Here is a 10,865-nt window from a genome sequence, read left to right as displayed (position 1 = left end):
TAGTGAACTTATGTTTAAAGTATGGCCTCCAATAACCCCAAAAAACGCATTCAATTCTTTACTGTGAAAAATTCTCCAACTAGGCAAATGCCACTATGACAATTTCCTGTCAGTTTGACATAAACACTAGTTTATTTCTGAATGCCCCGAAACCGGTATGGTTGGTCAAAGCCTAACCTAGCGTGCTGGTCTGCAATTCTTCTTACAACCTTGCTCAAAGCTTCTTCTCCACTTGTGCAATCTGCCCTCCACCACCGCTACCGATACCATGTCTATGCACTGCTTTGTACTACCTGATATGCAGGTCGGGATGATTAATGAGTACAATAAGTATACAGGAATACATGATTCACACATGAAGCACCTAATCTACAACAAACCTCCGACGCAACAAGGCATAATAAGCAGTAGTACTAGTACATGGAGATTAACAAACGACTCTAACAGTTATTGTATGCCTAGACACTTTAGGTACTACTGCCCTTTTTCCTTGGCCACTCCACAAAATACCATGCTTGAAGGACAAATAAAAGATAAAAGATAATTGCATTTCTTCAGGTTTTACACTCCATGCAGTTAATCCCTATCTCGGTATTTATGACTTATTAATCATCTCCCAGAACCAACTCCCTGAACTGAACTATACAGTCCATTGCCCTGTTGAATTCGCTGCTCTCGAGAGCGAAGCTGAACCTGCAGTAGTCTGGTATCCCGGTCCATTTGCTACTGCTTATGCACAGACCGGTGGATCTAAGAATGGCTTCCCTGATGTTGCAGGCGTCGAGCTCGCCTTCAAACCCGTCCGTCTTGAATGGTCTGCCGATGTAGGCGGTCGGCTTCGCCAGCATCGAGATACCACCATGGCCGCCAGCGACCTCCCAGCCAGAGCTCTCAAGTGTCTGATAATTGCAGGGAAAAGAAGAGATCATGTCAACCATGCGAGGAAACACCAAAATGCTTAAACTCACAAGTCCTTATTGCGCATGTGCAAAATTATTGTCTACCAACTTGCAGTTATAGCGTTTTATGACTCAGCCAACTTTTGGATGCACTTCCTAACATAAACTCAAGTTTACTCAGATTAGGCCAAGGTTCTCCAATATTTATCACTAAATTAAGATTTGGAACGGTGCACGAAAACTGAGAGGGTAGTTTAGAATGTTACACCAGAACAGAGCCTGTTCGTGACCAAAATCGCCTACACAATTAGTTACAAAAGCTTTTTGACAAACACTCGCGGCACTCGGTCGTGTAAACCAAAAGCCTATCAACAAATAGAAACACATTCCCACGAGTTCCCCAAAAAAATTTGTATCAAATTTGAGCTAGTAACCAATCCCAACATAGAAAAATGTTCATGAAATCGTTAATCTTAACTTATCGGTTGGCCTTAAAATAAAGATTAACCGCTTATCGACCGATTAATCGATTTTATCAGTCAGCCATTGATCGGCTTATTTTTTGTGAACCCTAATTTTCGACACTAAATTTTCTATATTATGTTATGCAAAAAATAATATTGGAGCACTGCTGAAAGAGCAAGATCTATCCATAGTGTTTTGTGTGTTTGATAACAACACTCGAATGAATTTCACCGTGTGCATAGTTGATTTGAAAAGATTTGCAGGTGCACAGTGCCCTCACTGAACACCTCAGGATCGGAAGACTCAAGATTAGTTGATAGGTTTTCTGGTTTTGTGTGTGTGTCGCGAGGCGACATGGTTGGAGAGAAAAAGAGAAGAAAGCAGTTCCAGCATGCCCGGTAGTACCGGTACCAAGAGCGGTAGTACCGCTATCGCTATTGGTATCGGTCACTAGTACCGCTGCTGTCATCGCACGAGGGAAAGGCTTGAAGTAGGCATGCCGGTACCTTGATGGTACCTTGACCGGTAGTACCGCTCCAAGCGGTACTTCCGACCAGGTACCGGTTTGATACCGGTCATGCCAAACACGCAGAACTTCCGCCCTGGTACGCAGGAGCCCGGGGCTCCCAAAGATCCTGCGGTACCTTGACGGTACCTGCAACGGTAGTACCGGTTGAGCCCCATGTGTCAGGCTGATCCGAGACCCAGGAGCGGTAGTACCGGTCATGCGGGAACTAGGCATAACGGTTGGATTTGGAGGCCCCTATAAAAGGGGGCCTTCTTCCCCAGCTCGACTCAAGTCTTCTCTCTCTCCTCCATTGTTGATGAGCTCAAAACCTTGAGGATACCCTCCCCATCCAACCAATCATGCCCAAACTTTGAGGATTGGTAGAGGAGACCCCGATCTATAGTTCCACCGAGAAAGATTTCACCAATACCACCTAGTCCTTAGTGGATCTTGATGTTAGGGTTCCTATTGTGGGATCTGTTGGAGATGAGCTCCTATGGAGGCTAGCTTGAAGTTGTGCTAGCCCCATAGGATGTTGGGAGCCTCCGGTGTTGTGGAGCTCGCCCCAACCTTGTGAAGGAACCACCACCTCGACCGGCTTCTTAGTGGAGAAGGGAAAGCTCCTTCGTGGGGTTTTCTCGAGGAAGAAGGTGAGGCCTATGTGGCCGTTGGACCTTTGTGGTCCACACCTCCTCAACGCACTACGTACTCCCTTTTTAGGTTGTCCCACTCCCTCTCTCTTTACCTGTTTGTCGGTTTCTTTACTTGTTGCATCGTATAGCATCATACTAGGTTCACCGTAGTTGCTAAAGTTGCCACCTTTACTTCCGCATCGCGCTTAAAACTGAAAAAGATATAAAAATTGAGTAGCGACCATTCACCCCCCCTCTAGTCGCGCCACCGACCCGTTCAACTGCACATAAGTATTGCCTTGATTCCTTGCATTTGAATGAATAATAATGGAAAATTTGAGCTAATGCACAATTCTACAAAACCATAGGACGGAAATATCGACTGTCATACCAAATTTCATTGAAATTTCACTGACAATTAGCCGAAATATCGGCCATGAGAGTGAAAATCGGGCGAAATATCGGCTCTCATGCAGTAAATCGGCTGAAATATCGGTGACGCGATAAATTGGCCGATATGTTGAAATCTTATCGTTTACCAACCGATTCACGATAAACTGGGTATCTCGGCCAATCAGCCGAAACAAAGATGACTCTCTTTTACGACTGTCTACGTCACAGCAGATATAGTGTTTTACGTGGTAGCATTGACTCAACTTAACATTAACTTCCCTAAAAAAAACTTAACATTAACCCAAGTTACCAAGATAAGGCTAAGGTTCTGCCAATATTTATCTCTGAAGTAAGAACTGAAAGGGAAAAGTTGAGAGGGTACTTCACATTATTACAGAGTACTAACCTTTGTCAACTTGTTGGCACGACTCTTTAGTTTCTCCTTTTGCTCCATGATGGGATTAGGGAACGGCCCATCCCACTCGTTCTTACGACCCAACAGTTCTCTCAAATTGTAGTGCAGTGTGCTTATTCTATACGGCTGACTCAAACCCAACAGTTTTCCGAAAGTGTACTTCAGTGTGCTATGTGGTTGACTCAAATTTCGGAAACTAACTTCCACATCAGACGGCTTACTCGAAATCAGGAATCCAAATTCAAGCCCACCTGTGGTCAGCTCAAGAGACAGCTCTCCAAGCATAAAATAACTGAGTGGGGGGCATAAACAAATATCATAAGACAAATTACTCAAATTCCACCGACTCCAGCCATCAGTTTGAAACTCACGACCAGAGAAGGAGATATCTATCACTACTCTAGCTGCATGTTGAGCACAAACGGAAATCAGATCTTTTATCTCACCATCACTGTACAGGAAACCAGAAGGGTTGATTGTAGGGCCTGAAATATATACCCATGCCCGAGTTACATTCTTGTTCTCATATGCATCCTCTAGAGCTGCGTCTAACGCCATCGGTTCAATCTTGAAGCCTGAATCTACATTTGTTGGAATTGTCAAGGTTTTTGCATTCAAAAACTTCGCCAGTTTGACATAGTGCCCATTTGTGCCAAAGGGGAAAAGGAAGGTGCCTTGTTCTTGCATACAACAAAGGACAAGCTTGTTGAAGAGTGCAAGACAGGTGCTGCCACACATAATTTCCTTACGGTAACTGACTTTTGCAATGTCGGGACAATCGTCTCCTGGGAAACCATAGGTATCTCTCACCAGCTTTTCAATGCTAGAATGAACATCAGTTTCAGAATCCGTGAGGTTCTGCCTCACAAAACTTTCAAAAATGGAGGCGTTCACTGAAGAAGGTACTGTCAAGAAGCTTCGATCTAAATCCATATGAATGACACTAGAATCCTTGGAATCAGGAACAAAAAATTCAGCTTCTTCTAGGGTAGACCTAGCTGAATTGGAAAATCCTATCATCATTTGAGGTTTCACTTCTGCAGGTTGTCTCTGGAAAAAAGAGCAAGGAGAAACTTAAAAGCAAGAAAACCAAAAAATACACATTGAAGTCAACAAGCACACTTTGATATGATGAGATCATAATCAAACATCGTAGTAAAGTAGCAATACATTTGTCTGTTTACTATGAGTAGGTGTTATCCAACTAAGTGGAGGGATTAATCCAAGATTTATGAATTACTTGAGTCATGCTGAGGAGTGAGGGGAATGTCCAATAAAGAAAGGTTTACCAGACATCAGTTGTTATCGTGAGGATGGATGAGGTGGAGCACTAGATGAGGGAAATTATGCTTACCTCTTGCTGTGGATGACGATCACCGGTTTGAACCGTCAGCAGCTCATGTAAAAGACAGCCATAATAGTGCTGGCTGATCACAGAAGTGTGTCCTTCCAATAGCTCAATAGTTTGTGATAATGCCTTACATACAGCTGTCTCAGAAATGGCAAAACCAACTTCCATGCCAGAGTAAACCTGTATATTTGAACCCAAAGTTAGATAGAGCAGATACAAATTGAAACCTTTAGACAGTGTTTCTAATGCAGGTGTAAGAATGCACAGAAGTTAAGTTACAGTTCCAGGCTAATTGACATAACATGGTATGTAAGCGTCCTTCACGGAAAGAACAATGCTAATGGAAAAACAATTGATGTGGTAAGTTACAGGCACCTGATTTTTTACAAGACCACATAGTATAGTTGCATGCGAAGGTAGGGTGATTCCAGCAAGATATTTCAACACGCCATCAGAGCTTGGCAGACTAGATAACTCCAGATGCTCTGAAATGTCTATGAATAAGCGAGAACCAACATCTTCCGTTGTGCTTAGTAAGTTCACGAAAGCTGCATTGGTGATAACCTCAAATTGAGCTACGCCAGTAACAACAACCTGAGGCTTCAGTTTCCTGACCAACTCAATCAGCAAATCTGATTGGGCCGGTGCTTCAATTACAGTGACCGCGTCTTCAGCATGGTTACAATCTGCTCTCCCCTGAAGTTTCAAAACAAAGTTGTAGCATTAACATTCTCCAAACATCATTTTTGTTCACAGAACAGACATGTCTTTTCCGCTGTTTCCGTCTAACAAGATACTTTTTTTATAAGGCAAAAGAAAATGGAACTGCTTAGTACATATTAGAAGTTGCTCAAACAAGAAGTGTTGCATGACTTGCACAAGCTGTGGACGCATGCACGTGCACCTTTTTGTTGAGAGAGAGAGAGAGAGAGAGGTACCTCAATTGCTGAAGATGTTAACCATTGCTTGGGCAAGTACCTGGTCAGATGTTCATCAACAATTGCAAGTGCTGGAGAGAATAGTCGAAGAGAATATTCTATTGCCACATCGCGGGAAGGGAATACAACAACATTCTGGTATACCAGAAAAGAAAAACATCATATGAAGCATAAGATAGAAGCAAGGGATACCTTGATGTTACGAATTTATGGCATAAGCAAACATGATTGTGAAAAACAATAGAGACAAAGCATTACATCAGGAGTTAATGGTATGTGGTGGTAGCAGTCCATAAATTCCACGACAAGATTCCGGAAGTTTAAACATCCAGCTGGAGGTTCACAAGGAATGGGCTTATTATCTTTCAGAAGACTAGCTAGGTGTACTAGGAAGGGCATCTTTTCAGCGGCAACAGAATCATCATCAAAGGATAAATCGAGGGAGCTGCTGACTTCATGCAATCCATTTTTAACAATCTCAAATAGTTTCTTCACCTGAAAATTTTCTGAATTAGCACTATTCCCTTTGTTATACTATTGCTTTTATAAATCAAAAGACAACATGAAGGAACCTGGTTAGGTTGGCGAAGTTGACAGCTATACACGTAGAAAGCATGTGAAACATGGCCACCAGATTTCATGTATGCCAAGGCAGTGCGTGCAGAGACAGGTTGATCCCCATGAAGATCAATGAAAAACTCGAAGCGATGAGGGCACATTTTCTCAATTTCAACTAAAGCTGAAATATCTGTGTCGATAGCCTGCAAAAAACCGAAGTAGATGGTAATCCAAACGAAGTCGTTGCAAAATAGAATAGGCAGGCAGGTGATGATCCTAGGCCCTACTAACAGCGGCTGTGCAACTCGAAGTACATATTGTTGGTCAAACACGAGCATAATGCTGGCATGGAAAATACTTCCTGATTAATTAGTATGGCCTGTCACAGCATTGCTACCTGCATAATTTTTGTTTGCCAGAGCTTATTGATGCGTAATCCACGGCGAAGAAATATGCGTTCGCAGATGCTTTGACCTGGTCGGCCTCCCATGTTGAATATCATAATACCCATAGGCTTTATGATAGCTATCCCTTCTTCAACTGCCCGAGCAATCAACCCAAGGCCAAATTGGTTTTCAGCAAAACTCTGGATGCAATAAGACATGCATCAAGCTTAGAAACATAATAAATTAACAAAAGGAATTGAAATAGAACAAGCCCATCACCATAGGAAATAACTTGATCAAAAGTATGTGTACATCATGACATACATATTATCAAATAGTTAGCAACTGATCCAAACACATTCTTTTCTTCTAATATGGTTATAAGAAAGAATGCAGCTACAACGAGAAAAATGGGTAGAAATACATTCACTCTTGATCCTCCTACTCCAGCTAGAAAAACAACATGAAGATGAGTCATCATTGGTATTAGGTAAATTGAGTTGGCTAAAGTGATGAACATGCAAAAGGATGTCTTTCAACTTACCTGAAGATCATAGTAGTTGTTCAGGGAGTACAAGAACTCAACACTTGATTTTTCAGTTATAATGTTTGACATGGCCTCTGGGTTGGGGTTAAGAATCTGAAAATCATATTTTGGGAGTAAGCATTTTCCTTCTGTTCTGGTCTAATATATTTTTGCTTGACTAAATAGAGTAACTGACCGTACCTGTGGTATGCATCCAACAATGCAATCAAGTTCTGTCTTATTGTTTCTACAGTATGCAAGAAGATCAGACTCATGGAATTCAACTCTATCAAGTAATGTTTTCCCCTCCCCATCATAGATTGGGAGACCATCGTCATCTAGTGCATTCAAGTAAAGATTTATCCATGCAATCTTGATAACCCTTGGGTCAACATCCAGACCATATACCTTCATAGAAACAAACAATGCTCAGCTTGGATAATGTTTTCTTAGATGTACCAAGCAAATTAGGTTGTTGGTGATCACTGAAAAGTTCTGAAAACTGGTGTATCATGAAATTTGGGTAAATATCTCACTGCTGCAGCTCCTACTTGTGTAATAAAAATGTCTAACTGCGGCAGGTCCCATTTGTGTAACAATGGTGACAAGGTAAAGTATCCAGAGAATAAGAGAAAAAACCTTCAAAGGGGACCACTTTTCTGCAAGCGCAATGGATATCCAACCATTGCCACATTCCAGCTCTGCAACTGTCTTATCCCTGAAAACATGATCTGGAAGCTGATTGAGGCCCTCGTAGAAAGCGAAGCGCCGATCTTCAGAAATGAAAATGCTAGGAATCTCCATGACTGTTAGCTTCTTTCTTTTTTGGGATCCTAGAAGCAGTTGATAAATTTCTCAAGTTATGAAAAGAAAATAAAAATACTAGACAATGAAAGTTATGACCACTGCGTCGACTGAAGACATCAGTTGATACATTGTGCACACAAACAGTAACAACAAAAAATCATGTTAGAGCCAGACTCCATATATAACATACTGTAAAAATTATTTTCCTCGAACGCGCACCAAAATGATGTGTCATTTTGCATTCGAAGGAGAACACCAAGAAGGCGCAAAAGTTACAGGTAAACCAAGGCAACATAAACAGCAGATAAGCTAAGCTAACAAAGAGGCCAAAACCTGAACTACACGAAAACGAGAACAGGCCGCTCATGTTATTTTTGTTTCTTTTCTGAAATCATGTCTACTTGGTAGTCAGGGCATGCCACTCTAGGCTTTTTCCCAACACTATAACAAGAACAGTTGATTACCTATATAACAATTAGAGACCAAGGTTTTAGTTATCGTCGAATTACTGATCGATGGATGGCCGTAACCGGGTCAATACATGACATTCCAATCGGCGAAAGGTTCTGGGTTTGCGGGGAGGAGGGAGGTGTAGAGCAGGGAGGGAACCTTGGAGGTGGGGGTCGAGGAGGACGTCGCGGATTCGGAAGTGGAAGGTGCGGGCACATTCGTCGTCCTGCCCATCGGCGAAGTGGCGTCGGACGGCGCCGAGGAGGCGGCGCGCCCCGGCACGGGAGGCGGGGTCCTGGAGGCGCCGGAGCACGGCCTCGGCGGCGCCGTACGCGGCCTCGCTCGACGCCGCGCACGACGCCAGGAAGGCATCCACGTCCTTGCTGCTGATCGCCACAGGCGCTGCCATACCCTTGAATCTATTGATTTGGTCGGGACGCGACGCGACGCGAGGAAGGAGGATGGGCGGCGCGGAGAGACGAGACGAGGGGCAGAACCGAACACTACACAAAGTCAAGAACAGGACACGAGTCACACTCACACGACTGGAGTCAGCCGCGGTGGTCAACTGCACGAACGAAAATGGTCGCGTCTAGCGAGCGAGCAGCCATTGACACGTTGGCCAGGCAAACCTACGTTTACGTGGGCCTTTGTAGAACTCTAGATCACATCTAGGACATAGATGAAAAGTTTATCTTTTTTTTTGTTAAGAAATAATTCAAGGCTGCCGTGGCGACCCCACGAAGCCGCGGAGAAGGCTTTCGGCAAGCCATGAGCGAGTTGGCGGCGAGTACAGCTGAGCATGAGCAGCCCTTCCCGAACGACCCGACCCGGCCTAGCACATTGGGCTGGGCTCGGGCCTGGTATTTGAAGCTCAGACGGTCGGGGCGGGTTGGGCTTGTAGTTTGCACAATTTAGATAAGGATCAGGCAAGACCTCTCAGGCCGGGCCGGGCTTTTGCTTCTTCGAAGCGAGTTCATGCTCGATTTATAGGCTCGATACTCGGGTCAGAAGTAATGAAGAGAAGGAAATAATGGGATTAAAGAGATGACAGCATGCCAGGCCAAATGATCCAACATAGCGAAGCACTTGTTGGATGATATAGATAGAGTTGGCTCAACTTGTGGCGCTCATACAAGCTAAAGAGTTGGCTCAGGCTGAGTTAGCAGCGGCTAGACAAAAGGTTGAAGATCAGGCTGCCAAGGACAAGGAACAGGCTCAAGAGAAGGAATCGGCAATCAAGACCTCGGAAGAACTGCCTCCTCAATCAAGCCAGGGCTTGGATGCTGCCCCTACTCAACAGAGCCCAAGGGGGGCTCTCGCGAAGGGAACATGCAAGCACAGAAGCTCAACAACCAAAGCGAAGAGCAGAAGGGCTGCGGCGCGACCAAACCCCATCGGCACTCGCCCACTAACCCGCCGAGCACGGGCTCTACAGCTGGTTTCCCAATGAGGTGCTTATTTTGGAATATTCGAGGGTTCGGCAGGAAGGGGCGCCGAACCCTCCTCAAGGAATACCTGCGCCTTCATCGGATCGACGTGGTGCTGCTGCAAGAGACTATCAAACAAGACTTCACCGACGCGGAGCTCAGAAGTCTTGAGGTGGGTGACAAATTCTTCTGGGACTGGCTCCCGGCAGCTGGCCAATCGGGAGGGATGCTCATTGGGGTCAGAGACAGCGTTTTCGAAGTGGGATCGATTGACAGGGGTCAATTCTTCCTAAGTGTGGCGGTTCTTCATAGGGCGACGAACCGCACGATGGATGTGATTGGCGTCTATGGTCCGGCTGATCATGGGCGTTCGAGACTGTTCCTGCAAGAAATTTCTAACAAGATTGCTGCTACGACTAGACCCCTTCTCATGGGAGGAGACTTCAACTTGATTCGGTCAGAGGAAGATAAGAATAACAGCAACCTGAACTGGCCACTGATGGATTTTTTCAATGAAAATATTGTGAGCTGTGCCCTTAGAGAAATACCGCGCACAGGGGCAAGGTATACTTGGACCAATCGCCAGCTCAACCCGGTTCGCTCTGCGCTTGACCGAGTGTTCGTTTCGCCGACCTTTGAATCCATCTTCCCTCTCTGCTCCCTGGCGGCCGAAACTAGCCTCGGATCGGACCATACTCCGCTCCTTTTTGACACAGGGGAAGGGTCCCCTGTCCGAAGTAACCGGTTCTTCTTCGAATCAAGCTGGTTTGAGCGAGCAGAGTTTCGCCCATTGGCTCAGGCTTCGTGGGAGAAGCTCAGTAACAAAGTTGGCGGCAGAGACATCATTGACTGGTGGAATTTCATGAGTTCGGGACTCAGACAGCAACTTAGAGGTTGGAGTCATAATCTGGGACGTGACTCCAAAGAGGCAAAAAAAGGTCTTGCTCGACCAGATCGCTCAATTGGACCTCCAGGCCGATGCGGGAGGCCTGGATGAAGAGGGCTGGGCAGAGCGTTACCATCTGGAGGAACAACTTCTCCAACTCTATAGGGTAGAGGAGGAGCATTGGCGACAGCGTGGCAGGACGCGATGGGCACTCCAGGGGG

The 10,865-nt window shown here is 45.0% G+C and overlaps 1 protein-coding gene across 1 annotated transcript; it reads right to left on the bottom strand.

Moving 5' to 3' along the window:
* Nucleotides 1–501: 501 nt before the first annotated feature.
* Nucleotides 502–8,737, bottom strand: LOC124697686 (methionine S-methyltransferase-like). The gene is made up of 12 exons (XM_047230236.1): nucleotides 8,488–8,737; nucleotides 7,711–7,925; nucleotides 7,273–7,479; nucleotides 7,090–7,185; nucleotides 6,557–6,745; nucleotides 6,174–6,362; nucleotides 5,860–6,096; nucleotides 5,602–5,736; nucleotides 5,039–5,359; nucleotides 4,667–4,843; nucleotides 3,304–4,362; nucleotides 502–899 (listed from the first exon to the last, which is right to left on the bottom strand). Exons 1-12 carry the CDS (start codon nucleotides 8,735–8,737, stop codon nucleotides 606–608), a joined length of 3,369 nt encoding a protein of 1,122 aa, XP_047086192.1. The 3' UTR covers nucleotides 502–605.
* Nucleotides 8,738–10,865: the final 2,128 nt, after the last annotated feature.

The sequence above is a fragment of the Lolium rigidum genome, chromosome 3 (assembly GCF_022539505.1).
Source record: "Lolium rigidum isolate FL_2022 chromosome 3, APGP_CSIRO_Lrig_0.1, whole genome shotgun sequence".
NCBI classification, from domain to species: domain Eukaryota; kingdom Viridiplantae; phylum Streptophyta; class Magnoliopsida; order Poales; family Poaceae; genus Lolium; species Lolium rigidum.
This window is presented reverse-complemented; position numbering and strand designations above follow the sequence as displayed.